The sequence below is a fragment of the Amblyraja radiata genome, chromosome 3 (genome assembly GCF_010909765.2).
Source record: "Amblyraja radiata isolate CabotCenter1 chromosome 3, sAmbRad1.1.pri, whole genome shotgun sequence".
In the NCBI taxonomy this organism is placed as follows: domain Eukaryota; kingdom Metazoa; phylum Chordata; class Chondrichthyes; order Rajiformes; family Rajidae; genus Amblyraja; species Amblyraja radiata.
The window spans coordinates 102,960,721-102,975,971 of record NC_045958.1 but is presented as its reverse complement, the minus strand read 5'-3'; the positions used below and the strand labels follow the sequence as shown (position 1 = coordinate 102,975,971).

Genomic DNA, 15,251 nt, shown 5'->3' with positions numbered 1-15,251 from the left:
GACTGCCGTGCTTACTATAAAAATGGTGCGGGGACAAGCATGACTTTCACAGCCGGAAAGCATCCTAAAAACGCTCTTTATATCCATTGCCAAGGATTAATCAGTGTAGTCGAAAATTCGAATCGTGTGACATCAATGTCCGTCTAAGTGAAGCAACCCCAATTTCTAAATTCAACTTGCAAAATGGCCCATGGCAGAGGGTGACAGGTTTGGTGTGAGATCCGAGACAGCAGATTGGTGCACTTCTGAATCAGAAGGGTTGTGAATTTTGATGGACAATAAATGACAGACTTGTCAGCCATGCACGCATACCAGTAAATGGATAAATTAAACGGAGCACCAGAGTATTGGAGTGCACACTGATGTGCGTCCCAAGTGTTAATGAACAGAAAATCATGGGCTTATGGGGTTGTTTGGGGAACGGGGAAGACATACCGACTCTGAACGTTCTCAAATCCAAGAGATTTCTGATATGAGGGGTGTCCAATGGGGAACGGTTTTAGGATGGGTCCACGTGCTCTATGAGTGTGAGAATACCAGATGCAATCTCTTTATTGTTTACAATGCACAGAGCAAAGTTGATAGGGCAGACGCTGAGCTGTGAGTTAGTCGGAAATCCCCACGAAAACAACACAGACTCAATGCAACTGACAACTGAGTGCGGGAATGATTTTCAGGAGGGGGAAATATGAACTGTAGGAAGCGAGAGGCGAGGGGGGAAGTACAACGGGATCTGAGGGACCTTGTTCATCAGTCAATGAAAGTAAGCATGCAGGTACAACAGGCAGTGAAGAAAGCGAATGGCACATTGGCCTTCATAACAAGAGGAGTTGAGTACAATACTTAAATACTTCAACAATAAGAACAAACGTTTCCTGACATTTGTAGCAAACAGAATCACGGTTTGATCGGACAGGGGGGTAGAAGTTTCATCCTGTCAAAACTTTGGACTTTTGTGTTTTGGACTATATACTGGGTATCATGCCCGATGTTAAGGGTTTTAAGCGTACAGTACTAAGAATAAGAATAACGTTTTAATAAGACGAATACCAAGTTATGCTTGCTTCTAGAACGCGAAGGTGAAAAGGGAAGAATAGCTAAAGAATTCTGAATGCTGATATATCATGCATGCTAATTTTTTGTTTTTTGAAATATGTTAATGTTTTATTGCTACCTTTTTAAATATATTTTAGCAATTGCCTCGTTATATACTCAGAACAATTATGGACCGGTATGTAGTAGCCATTTAGCTTAACTCAGTATGTTATAACTAGAAACAGTCACCTTTAACTTTTATCTGCCTGTGTGGGTGGGATTTTTACGCGGTTGGAGGGGTGTTTGCGGCTGGGTTTCTGGCACAGACGTAATAGTAATTATAGTTTAGTTTAGTTTTAAGAAGCATGGGAAGAGGTCACAGTTTGAACCATGCACGAGTTCCACCATGCACGAATTTGACTACAAGTAAGATCAAAATGTACTTAAACAAGAAGACATGGATGAATATCTACTGTTTTTACTACTGCAATAAAGGAACTATTAAGTAAGAGGCTGTGTTTGGGAGATTTATCTTTCGACGGCATTAAATGTCTCGTGGAGCGCTCACCAATGCGTTTCGATTATCCCCTGAATACCTGTCTTCAATCATAGTGACTACAGTAAAGATTCCTTGAACGATATGAAAATCTGTCACTACAAGGTGCTCAAAAAGCCTGTTGGCACTTTAGCCTTTCATCAATCACAGTATTGAATATAGGAGTTGGGAGGTCATGTTGCAGTTGTATAAAACGTTGGTGAGACCGCATTTAGAATATGTTGTTAAGTTCTGGGAATCATGTTATAGGAAATATTTTGTCAAATTTGAAAGGGTTCAGAAAAGATTTACGATGATGTTGCCAGGACTAGGGGGTGTGAGCTGTGGGGATGGTTGAGTAGGCTGCGTCTCCATTCCATGAGAGCAGGAGGATGAATGATGATCTAAAAGAGGTGTATAAACTCATTAGAGGAAGATACACCGAGACCCTTTCTAGAGTAGTTGCATCGAGGACCGGAGGACCAAGGATTCCTCCTGATCTTTCCCCCTGAATAATGTAAATAAGACCACACAGAAGAGCGTGTCTACTTTATTTTTCAACGGGGCCTACTAGAAACACCTGGAACGAAATGGAAAATGGGTAAAGGGACTAGGTCAGTGCATGGGAGCTGTAGCTCAAGGTCTCCAAAAAAACTAAAGATAGACACAAAAAGCTGAAAAAGGTCTCGACCCGAAACGTCACCTATTCCGTCTCTCCGGAGATGCTGCCTGTCCCGCTGAGTTATTCCAAATTTTTGTGCCTACCTTCGGTTTAAAACGGTATTTCCAATTCTTCATACACACTCCACATCAATGATTTCATCGCATCGTGCGTTGTTGATTGATATTTTGTCCGACCTTTCGACAGCTGCAACCTCGTAGAACATATTTAAATTTCGAAATATTATTAGTAAACCTACTTTACAGTTGGGTTGTTCCGTGCGTGATTAATTGGTGCATGTGCAATGAACGACTACCCTCGTGATTCTTGTCGTATAACATCACACGGGAGCAAAATCCGTAATGAATGTCCACAGGGAGGTTATCTCAATAACTCGTTAATATTTTCCTTGGCTTATAAATGTTCATTGGTTTAACCTCCCAATATAACATCTGTAAGCTTTGCACTGCGTTTCCGAGGTCGCTGTGAAGGAGAAATGGGTCGCCTGCAACACTCGCCGGTTGAATATTACTATTACCCAATCCTGGCAACAATTGGAGTGCCCGGTATGTCACTTGACGGTTGAAAGTGCGATGGTCTTGACGACATTTGATTGGGAAACGGCAATGATGAAAATAAAGTGAAAATACTGTGACAAAATGTGCTAAATGCTGGGTTGCACCATGGAACGGGGTTTGGGGAATAACCTGAATTTATTTATTTCATCGTTTGCCGTTTACTGGGACTGGTATAGAATTGTTTTAGCATTATTGTTAAGAGTCAAGTCAAGAGTCAAGAGTGTTTTATTGTCAAATGTCCCGGACGGGACAATGAAATTCTTAACTGCTGCTATACCTAACACAATATGTGAATGTGTGATCATTGTATATAATGAGGAAGAAATAAAAAGTTCAATGACTAACAAATATAGTGCAAATAGCAAATAATAATATAGTATTTTGCAGTTCAGAGTTCATGGCTTATTCGTTGCGTTTACTAGCCTGATGGCTGTGGAGAAATAGCTGTTGCTGAACCTGGACGTTACAGTCTTCAGGCCCCTTTACCTTCTTCCTGAAGCCAGTGGTGAGATACGTGTGTGGCTAGGATGGTGTGTGTCCTTGATGATTTTGGCTGTAGGGAAGTAACTGTCAAGTAAGCTGAGCGACAAAGGCTGCATCTGGTTATCTCGGGCAATTGCATTTCCCGCATCTATTTTTGTCTTCCTCTGGTTTCCAATTTTATGTCTTTAAATTTCGTTAATTTTTACTGTGAGATTACCGCATCGCGTGCCGGTAATCTCTATTATACACCGCCCCTGCAAACGTTACAAACCGGGTTAGCAAATGCCGATCCGAAAGGTGCAGCCGATTAACACTAATTTTAGTCTTGTTGCTCAAACTACACTTCCGTTCAAACCGTATCTCAGTTGTTTAATTCACAGTTAGGTGGAATGTGTGTTCGTGAGCGCAGTGTCAGGGATCGCATTCAAACCAAAGGAAATCTCCGTCCATCACATCCTTTTCACAATTTTAGGAAAGTAAGCAAAATAATAATATACACCCACCCATCCCTCAACTGGAAGTTCTTCTGTCCACATAATCACCATTGCTTCTTTCTTACTCCACTAGTGAATCTACTGGCGATTGTGGTCCTGTCCCGAGGAAAGTGCGGTTTCTCCAAATGCATCACTCGTTATCTGGTGGCTATGGCGACGGCGGACCTCACGGTGATTGTCTGCGAAGTGATTTTAAATCGGATTGCCGTTCTTTATTGGCGGAACACAATCCTGTACTACACTCCTGTGTGCAGGTGTATTCTCTTCCTGTCCGCGGTGGCCGTGGACTGTTCCGTGTGGTTCACTGTCGCTTTCACATTTGATAGGTTTGTGGCCATCTCCAAAGAGAATCTGAGATCCAGATACTGCACCGACAGAACCGCGACGGTGGTTATGGTGACCCTATGTACCTTCTTCTGTTTACAGAACGTTCCTTGGCCTTTCGCTTATAATTCTTTCTACAGGCAGAATGGTTTACTGTTGGGCTGCCGAATCGGATCGGACTTCTATTTCCTGCCCGCATGGGTCGCATTTTCTTGGATGGAGCCGCTGTTGACCCCAGTGATTTCATTCTGTTTGATTTTGTTCTTTAATGCGCACACGGCGAGACGTATTTTAATGGCCAATCTGGTCCGCAGGAGGCTCCGCGATCTCAGTCGTGGAGACCCGGAGACGGAAAGCCGTAAACGGTCAATAATTTTACTCTTTGCAATTTCCAGCAGCTTCATCCTGCTCTGGGTCACAACTATATCTCATTTTGTTTACTATCGATGTTTCGTCGGAATTTGGGGGCGAGGTTTGACAAACCCTTATGCAAAATTTGAAAACATTGGAGTTCTGCTGCAGCTGCTGAACACGTGTACAAACACACTGATTTACACCGTCACCCAGGGGAAGTTCAGAGCGCAGCTCCTTCACGCACTTCAATGGCCCGTCGCGCTAACTGGAAAGTTTGTGAGACATATCAAATCAATTTTAAAATGACACCAGGTAACAAGCCTTCCCGAGTGTGACTTTATGGATCTCTGGTGACGAGGGAGCTTTGATCGAAAATCTCACCTATCTTTCTAAAACATTTCAAAACATTTCACTCACATTCGCCTAAAACACTAATACCCACCGTACATGACGGCGTAAGCGCGTTTCGGAAGCCCCACCGCTTCCCAGACCCACCCCCTGCCCTTTAAAATGAAACCCGCCCGTTTCCCTATTACTGGTCGGGCAGTCTTCGAGAAGCTGATGTTAACTTCTACTGCAGCGGACGTCCAGTTTCTCCAGTTGAAAAATTCCGCGACATCTATGATTTCATTTCAGCGCAGCGGCCACCGAATCACGCTCTAAATGCCCCAACCTCTAAGTTCAATAGTCAAGGGAGTTGTATTGTCATATGTCTCAGATAGGACAATGAAATTCTTGCTTGCTGCAGAACGACAGAATATGTAAACATAATACGGAACAGTATTATTGCCACTGGCCGTGTGCGCGACTTTGGCGCCCTTGAGAGGGGGGGGGGGGGATTAAACTCCTGTTTTGTATCGCTTATCGGAGAGGGATTTCCTCGGGCTGCGAGTCGATAAAGAAAAATCGGTCGGACGTCCGTTCCCGACTTTTTTTTTTTAAATCGCTGTACAATTCAATAGTTTGATTACAATAAAAAGCGACTTCTTACACCCTCAACGCCTACAACGTGACGGCTCGCAAAGGAAAACAAAGGGTAAGTCGTTTATTTTACATATAATTTTGCTTCTTGGGGTGGCTTTAATCTAATTTTGCGTTGCCCATACGAACCGGCAGTATCTTTCCTGCCGATATGGGGTTCAAATCCACCGCAAATGCAACGTTCCAATCCAGAAACACGCACTCGCAAGATGATTAAATTCTCTTTTATTTTTGGACAATCATGTCATAAGAACATCTAAATCGTCTATATTTGTGTAATTGTATAATCAATATTTGTATACTAAATATACACAACAGCTTTAGCCACATTTATTATGCAAAAAATAATAATTTTGATTATATTCAACGTAAATGTTTCTAGATTAATTTATGGGAATTAAACATTAAATTCCTTCCATCTGGCATATGTTCATGACAGTGAGATTTAAAAAGCATGTGTGAATGGGATTAGTTTGTTATTTGGATACTTAGGCTATTTAAAACAATTACCCTTTTCTTAAGAAATTGAATCTACAGAACATTCTTAATGGGAAAGTAGTGGACAGAAAGGCGTGTTATGCGTGGTTTGAAGAGCAAAAACTTGTAGTTTACAATGCCAAAATTGAAAAGTTGAGGAAAAACAAGGTGTACAGAGTTGCTTATTGGTTACAATCGGAGGAGTATGCTGATGCTATTGATTATGATATGCCAATGTACCAGGTAGCAACTGACCTTCTCCATAAAGACTCGGTCTATTGCTAGAAATTGTAATTTATTTACCTATCTGTTACGGACTTACAGCATATAATACAATAATATTAAAGTTCTGATCTTGAGAATATCACATTTTTGAATTTTCAAGGCAGTCTGGGTGTTTATTACTATTTCCGTCACAACGGTCAATTTTGTAATTAGCTACAATTAGTTAACTAATTACTTATAGGGTTTAATTTCAGGTCATCCAAGGAAGATGTTTTATATTTGTTTCAGAATGCGTCAATTTATAATTACTGAAAATTTCATTCAGTTCTCTTACTGTTTAAGAAAGATATGGGCTTGTGACTGTCCTCGATCACAGCTTTTGTTTTAAGTCAATTGAAAAGCAATTGACAAGTTGCTAATTTCCGAGTATGAGAATGGACATAACTTTATTAATACTGAAGATATGAAAGTGTATTAGGTGTCAAACTTTACATCTTTTTATGCTATATCTCATGGGATAAATTGCAGAATTGAATTTTAAAATCTCAAAATTTTGTAAAATTGCTAATTTAGAGGCGTTTTCGGATTACATTATACTAATTAACTGAGCAGCAGATAGAAGTAACGAGATTTGCTGATGTTCATACAAGCCAGCGTAGCAACATAATTTATATTTATAGAGGAAGGAGATACTGACAGTCCACGGATTCGACCGTGGTAATGTGCATAGTTACAATTGATGTGCAGAAGTCTGTCGGTTTGTATGTCTAAGGGGCCCATCTCCCATGTAGAGATTGGCTCCGCTGTCTCTTTTCTGCTGAATGGATACTGTCTGGTTACATAACCCATTCTTCAAATATTTTACAATATTACACGTCAAATCTGAGCATTCAAATTCAGGAACCACATGTGGACCAGGTTGACGAATCCTGACAGAGCCTCACGACATTCACATAACACCTGGAAGAAAATGACGTGTGGTTCTGTCAGACATTGTCAGCCTTTTGCCAGTGACACAGGGCGAGTTATCTTCCAAGAGTCAAGTGTTCATCCTCTGTTAGAAAACGGAGCAATGAAAAACGTACTGGCAGCACAGAAAGTAAACATTGTACTCTGCACCAAACATAATATAAAACAATCCCGCCCCAGCCCTTCCGCCCCCTCCCCCCCCCCCCCTCCTCCCCACCCCCTCCAAGTCTGTAGAGTTCGGAGTTTATTGATGGGTGGTATTGTTTAATTGCCCGATGATGGTTGTTTGGAAGAAACATCTACTGAACCTTTAGCAGTTACAATGTTAGTGTTCCAGATGGCAGGTGTAAAATGAGAATCTGCGTGGTGACGGTCTCTGATGATCATGGCTGTATTTTACAGACAGCTAACTGCGGTAGATCACATCGATGGCGGGAATGTCATTATCCGTGATGGATTAGACAGTGTTCACCATTTTTTCACTCTTACGCGTACACGTTTTCATACCCAGCTGCAATGAGACTGCGAACAGTAATACAGATCGATTGTAATGTTAATGCCTGCTTCATTATCAAAAGTTTTTTAAATGTGCTCCACGAGATGTCGATTTACATGAAACCGTGACTTCGGGAAGGAAGCGGTCGCTTTCGCACAATATTTTCCAGATTAGTTGTTCGTTCGTTTTGACATGCTCTGCAAGGTCCCGTTAAACAGCTCGCAGAACTCATATTACATAGGAATTAAAAGCCCATGACAGACATATATGACTTTTTCTCTTGTTATCAATTAAGCAAATGTGTAATATTTAAGCTAATGTTTATATGGTGATCAATCTTTTTATCTCAGGAAGTTGCAGACAGCTCCTTGGAAAAATGCAGTGACAGAAGGAAGTGAATGTATAGCTCTTAATGGAAAGCAACGATTTCCCCCTGAATTGTTGACAACTGTTCATATCAATGTCAATTCAAATTAATGTGTTCAATGTCCCCATTGACATTCAAGACTGGAGTCTGCCCAGAACCAAATATCTCAAATTGCTCTCCGAGTGTTCCTTTCACAATTGTCTTACAATGGATGGGCGTTTATCAGTGTTTAAGATTGTATTGGTTGGATACATTTTAAATGCTGATTGACGATTAACTATTGATGTAACTCAGTAGGGAACCCGTCCCGTCACGTTCATTCGCTGTTTTGAATCCATAATAACAACTGAGAGGGCAGTGCGCCCAGCGCCTGAAACATTGACGAGTGATTCGGGGCTACCTCCTTCACACACGTAGAAATCCCGGACTTCATTAACGTCACTTCTAAATTCCATTCCGCACCCAAATTCACTTGGACCATCTCCGATATCTCCCGACCGTTTCTTACTCTGACCGTCTCCATCACAGGGGATAGACTATCGACGGGCATCTACTATAAACGTACTGACTCCCACATCTACCTAGACGACATTTCGTCCCACCCTGCATCCTGCCAAGAATCTATCCCCTACACCCAATTCCCCCGTCTGTGCCGCATCTGTCCCTCACGAAGGTCTTCGCGATTTCCCACAGCTCCGCTCATGCTCCCCTTTCCCAGCCGCAACAGGGGCAGTGTCCCGCAGACCTTATCTTTCACCCCACCAGACATCGCATAAAGCACATGATCCTCCGACATTTCCGCCACATTTACCGGGATATCACGAGCCATATCTTCCCATCTTCAACTCAGTAGCTTTACGCAGAGACCGCTCCCTCCGCAATTCATTGTTTAAACGTCCTTCCGAATAATACCCTCCTCCCCTCCCCCATCCTAGGTATTTCCCCTTGCAACCACGGGAGCTATAGCACCTGTCCTTACACCTCCTCCTTCGAATCCGTCCAAGGACCCGGACAGTCTTTTCAGTTGAGGCGGAGATTCACTTTGATCTTCTCCAACCTCATTTACTGTATCTGCTGTTCCAGGTTTTGGCTCCTATATATAGGCGAAACCAAGCGAGGGTCTTCGATCGTTTCGCTGAAAACCTTAGCTCTGTCCGCCTGGACGTGCCTGATCTCCCGGTTGCCAAACACGTTAATCCCCTTCCCATTCCCACACTAACCTTTGGCTCCAAGGCCTCCTCGATTGTCAGAGCGTGACCAAACACAAATAAGAGGAACAACATCTCATATTTTACTTGGACAGCATACAACCCAGAGGAATGATCATTGATTTCTCTAACACCAAGTAACTTTTGCATTCTCTCTCTACCCATCACTACCTTACCTAGGTCGCAGTAGATTCCAAGTTATCTTGTTCTGTCTCATTGTCTACACCTCGTTCAAAACTAAGAAACAGCTAACGATGTCCTTTTTACTTTATCATTGTTACTTTTTTGCATATACTGGAATCATAGAAACATAGATAAATATGTGCAGGAGTAGGCGATTCGGCCATTTGAGCCAGCACCGCCATTCAATATGATGATGGCTGATCAGCTAAATCAGTACCTCGTTCATGCATTTTCCCCATACCCCTTGATTCCTTTAACTCTTAGAGCAAAATCTTACTCTCTCTTGAAAACATCCAGTGAATTGGCCTCCACTCCCTTCTGTGGCAGAGAATTCCACAGATTCACAACTCTCTGGGTGAAAATGTTTTAACTTATCTCAGCCCTAAATTGGCTCCTCTTATTCATAAACCGTGACCCCTGGTTTTGTACTCCTCCAACATCGGGAAAATGTTTCCTGCAGTGAGCCTTTCTAGTCGTTTAAGAATGTAAGAGTCGCTCCGTATTCCCAAAGTCGGTTGCGTTTAATTTGTATCATCAATTCTTCACTCACTATAATCTGTTCCAGGTCTGGTTGATTCAGATTCCAGCACCCAAGAGGAGGATCCGCTCACAGATACAGAGGGTCAAAGCGCCACTTTCACATGTACCTATTCTAAGGATAATTATTACATACTGGTATCGCCAATATCCAGGCGGACAGCCGAGTTTGCGGTCCGGCGATACACTAACGGTGGCTCTGACCAGAAGGCAGAATTCGCTCGAAATCGTTTATCGGACGCAGTCCAGCAGTCGGAGAAGAAATATCGATTGACAATCTCGGGACTGCGTCTGACTGATACGGCAGTTTATTACTGCGCAGTGGATCACACAGTGTTGAGATTGGCGCGAATTTCTAGCGCACAGCTGCTATTTCGTGGATGGATGTTGTTCATTGCGGCTTGGGCAGCTGCCGCGAAGCTCACAGCTTGTGTGCGGGTAACAGAAGCAGTCAGAGCAGGATTGATACAGCGTCTTGACTGTCTATTTCTTGTCGTGACTGTCTGCTTTCGGCGAGATAACTGGTGAAACCACTTCTCCATTGAAAATAAATTGACGCCAAACTCGTTCATTTAGGAGACCCACTACTTTGCAAAAGACAAACTTTCGTCCAATGAGGGAATAAATACTTCTTGAAGTATCTCTCGCTAGAGAAACAGAAAGGAGGCCGATGAGCAAAATAAGAATGCAGATGCTTCTAAGTTAACCATGTTCTTGATCTTGCGGTCAAACTCCGCGTTTATTAACTCATGACTACTTCTTGCGAACAGAATGTATACCTGTATCCACTCGGTTGGCTGTTTTCTTGAAACACAGACTGAGCAGAGCGGCCAATGCAAATAAAATGATGGCCATAAAACTGACTGAACTTTGTTGCCTTCCACCACAGTGAATAATAATAATAATAATAATAATAATAAACTTTATTAGGGACTCAAGGACCAGACAAGGGGCAACATTACATTAAAAATGCATTGCATATTAAATATCATAAAATACATATAAAACCTTGGTATACCACTTATAAAAACATCATAATTTATATATTAAAAAAAAACACAATACATAAGTTAAAAATCCAGATTAAAAGAATGATCAATGTCCTACAACGAGACAACGATACCAGTGTCTCCACAGCTGGGATTCGTAGCGTGTGGTGCTAACACTTATGTTTGACAAGGCCACAATAAGCACATTTTTAGAGTCATTTATCCTGCAAATGAATTCATACATGTGATGTCTTAGGATAGCTTCTAAAGAACTGACTCCTGCAGCTGCAAACATATTACTGGCACTACACCATCTAGGTTGCCGTAGCAGTGTTCTCATGGCATCGTTATATGCACCTTTAGTCTCTGCATACTTGTCTTTGCATAGTTCGACCACAGGTGCGCAGTGTGGAGTGGTGTGCTGTATGCACTAAATAGCGACATATTCACCACATCTGCACACGCACCAAATTTACGCAAGAGAATATTCGCCTGTACTTACAGCATACGTCGTTGCCTATAAATATCCTCATCATCTGTCATTTGTTCTTTAATAATATGCCCTAGATATTTTACCTTATTACAGACACTAAGATTATTGTCAGACAATTTAAAATCAGGATATCTCAGACATTTATTCTCTTTGGTTCTACAGATCATAACAGCACTCTTACTATCATTACATTTAATGCCATGTTCCACACCATACACAGAACATATAGTAAGGAACTGCTGGAGACCAGCGCTAGATGGACTAAAAACCACAAGATCATCTGCATACATAATATGGTTCACTAAAATATTACCAATCACGCACCCAGTGTTACAGGCTTTCAATTGTTTAGACAGATCATCAATATATAGATTAAAAAGGACTGGGGACAAAATTCCCCCTTGTCTAACACCATTGCTAACCCCAAATGTGGCTGAGACCCTATTGGCCCATTTTATTTGCATAGTCTGGTGGGCATACCAGTAGGCTAGAATTCTAACAATGTATTTAGGCACCCCTCTTTGACTCATTTTACCAAACAGCTTTCTGTGATTAACACGGTCAAAGGCTTTGGAAGCATCAATAAAGCACATAAGGATTGAAGAGTTGTTTACAGACTCCTTTAGGGCATATATGCATAAGTCAGTGCCGTGTTTAGCTTTAAAGCCAAACTGGTTATCTGTGGAGTTAACAAACTCATTTATTCTATCCAGCAGAACTTTTTCTAAAACGTTTGACAATATGCTGGCTAAAGCTATGGGCCTGTAATTATTTAGGCTGCCTACTTTACCAGCTTTGTCCTTAATGACCGGCACTAACAGGACAGACAACATTGAGTCTGGTAACAAGCCATGAATCATAAAGCCAGTAAAACAAATAGCAAGGAGAGGAGCAATCCTCATACTCGCATACTTAAGATGTTCAGCAGAGATTTGATCCAAGCCACTTGCTTTGTTGTTGGACAGCTTGTTCATGGCATGATACACCTCATGTGACATAATCGCCATCGAGTCATTACTCTCAATATTGTCCACCCTATACAAGTCACCTTGGACACAGTTGAATAAATGTTGTCGCCATAACTCCGCGATATTAGTTGTTCCGGAGTTTCCACCTACATTGCATGGTAGAGATGTTTTGCAACTGCTAAGAGCTCTCACTTCCTTCCAAAAATCTGTAGCATTGTTACTTAGCAGCTTCTTAGCCATGGAATCAGCCCTCTTAGCTTGCTCATTTTTACAGATGAAGCGAACAGCATACTTATACCTTGCATTAGTGAGCTTCTTGTGTTCAAACACAGGCCCCTGTCTGGGTCTACCTGCCATAGCCCATGATTTGGTGGCTTCACGGGCTTCAGTATGATACTCAGCTACATACTTATTCCAGCCAGGCCTGATGTTATGTGTCTTATTTTTATGCTTGCAGTAGGGCTTACTGCCTACATATAAGGCGCTTACTATATCATTATACATGGAGCAGATATCTCTCCTATGCTTCATATCTTTACAATTAACATTACTACATATTATTGCATCTTTAGGTAGATGAATATTGCTTAAGGATTTATCTGTATGGGCATAATAGGCTAGGATGTCTTCCTTTGGAAGCGTTGACCAATCGAGTTTTTCTGTATTAAAGCTATTTCTATCTCTGGATACCACAGGTATTAGTTCAACATTTATTGTCATAGCAACAGGTATATGATCAGTCATTGCTGCCCCGTACAGAATGCTCATACACCCCAATGAGGCATGTGCATCAGCTGTACTAATACAGTGGTCCAGCCATGATGTGGTGTGCCAGGCCTCACTAATATAAGTATAACTATCTGTAGGTAAAAGCACTTTGCTTGACAATATTAAATTATTATCTTGACATAACTGAGCCGTATGATTGGCAAATAATGAGTTCCTATCTGAGATATCTGCATTCATATTCCCAATGACATATACACTACAATAATTATTGTTTTGAATGAAAGAATAGATGAAAGCAAGCCTTTTTAAATATTCATCCTCATTCTGATGGCATTCATAGGGTGTATATACATTCAGGATAACAAACTCCTTGTCGTTGTGAGTAAAGTGTATGGCAATGCACCAGTCTACATCAAGCCGAATCACATTTACTGATGAGTCAAGCTTCTTGTTCCATAGAATAGCTACACCACCTGTTATCCTACCTCTGACTATTCACATGCCAAGGTCGGTTGTAGACTCCCCAGCCCCATGAAAGTTGTCTTTGAGAGAATTGAGTTTGTCCAAGTCTTGCTTCGCTAAGAATGTATCTTGCATACATAGTATGTCACATCTCCAGGAGATTGTCAACAACTGAGCGGCGAGCTTTATCCCCTGCGCTCTGGCCCAAACGCAGGCCACGACAGTTGTACGATAGTACCCGAATGTTCATTTAGCGAGAATAGTGAATGCTCCTAGCACCAGCAGGTATACTCATTCCCCCCGCGGCAGGCGCGGTGCTTGATCCGATGACTCCAACCCTGCGCGGCCCGTAATAGCGCCGGACAAATGCCCCTTCTGGCCAGAGCTCCGGATTGTACATTTCACCAATCTCATTGCATTCCGCAGTTCTGTATCTACTGTGTACAGTGTCAATCTTTTGACAGGTAACCTCACGGCCAAGTTTTTCATTAAGATAGACAGATAAAGTTCTGACATCTAGATCCAGTGAAAACATGGAGGCAAAAACACTCACCAGCTTAGTCTTAATCATTTTGATGTTGCCCACAGCTCCGGTACCAATAATAGGCATAGCGTACTGGATTTCCTTCTCTGCCCGGTGGTAATAGGGTGCAAATTTGGCTTACCAACAGTGTTGTCTGGAGCATGACGTCGACCCTTTTTCACAACATGACTCCACTTTGGAGAGTCTTGCAACGTTTGACCACTGGGACTATTCTCCACGTTTAATGCAAGGCCCTCCGCCGCAGCCCTCACTCCCACAACTAAGCCAGAGGCTCCTGCCGGTGCAGCTCCCAGTGCTGTATCTGCCATGGCAATGGCTCCATCCAACGCCGCCAATGCATCCGGACCACCGCCCCGAGTCAGGTCAGTGGTGCGCTCCAATGCACACACGAGAGTAGTGATCAAGGTGCGCTCCAATGCACCCACTCGGCGATCAATTTCCACTGTGATGGCACGAAAAGCTTCGCTTACATCAGCCTGTAGCTGCATGACGTGCTTCATTGAACAGACCTCAACGTACAGCTGCTTCATTCTCCCAAGTAGGCTCGAGACATCCATGTTAGAAAATGTCACCGGCGGCAGTTCATCCAAGTAGTGAGAGACAAATCTAGGAGTATTCTTCCCACATATTCATTACTTTAAGGCAACTCTTTATGTTGTTAACGTCTTTCTGTGCCCCTTTATGGGAAACATTCCGCTGTGTAGTGGGGCAGAGTTCAAACAGAACTTTCTTCGTGGATATCCACTCAGAATCAAAGGTGTTTGCAGCCAGAAGGACGATCTCATCCTGGCTTAATGTCTTAATCTTTACAGCAAGAAAATTAAGTAACTCGTCCTCAACAATAACCTTACCGTCAACAGTCTTGTACATCTCAGGCTTCACTCTAGACCTGCCAAGACGAGGTGCAATGCCCGCCATCTTCGCCTGCCGGTTGCCCGTGGCCGATGCACCGGCTCCCCCGTTGCCTACTGCCGGGCTCCAAGCTCCGGGTCTCCACTGCTCCACGCTCCGGGTCTCCGCTGTTCCCAGCTCCGGGCTCCGCTGCCCGATTCCAAGCACCACTGCCCCCCGGCCCAGGTCGGGCCCGTCTCGGACCCCGGCTCCGGCTGCTCGCCGACCGCTGAACTTGGTACACCTTCCACCGGGCCTGGACTGCGAC

The 15,251-nt window shown here is 42.8% G+C and overlaps 1 protein-coding gene across 1 annotated transcript; it reads left to right on the top strand.

Annotated features, from left to right (window-relative positions):
- The first annotated feature begins 2,727 nt into the window (after positions 1-2,727).
- On the top strand, positions 2,728-4,770 carry LOC116971581 (probable G-protein coupled receptor 139). The gene is made up of 2 exons (XM_033018816.1): positions 2,728-2,797; positions 3,860-4,770. The coding sequence occupies exons 1-2, from the start codon at positions 2,728-2,730 to the stop codon at positions 4,768-4,770; spliced, it is 981 nt and encodes a 326-aa protein (XP_032874707.1).
- Positions 4,771-15,251: the final 10,481 nt, after the last annotated feature.

Excerpts from the sequence above, each read along its gene's own strand:
- LOC116971581 (XM_033018816.1), top strand. The coding sequence starts at position 2,728 with ATGGGTCGCCTGCAACACTCGCCGGTTGAATATTACTATTACCCAATC. Across the intron at positions 2,798-3,859 it reads GGCAACAATTGGAGTGCCCG|TGAATCTACTGGCGATTGTG; the intron begins GTATGTCACTTG and ends TTACTCCACTAG.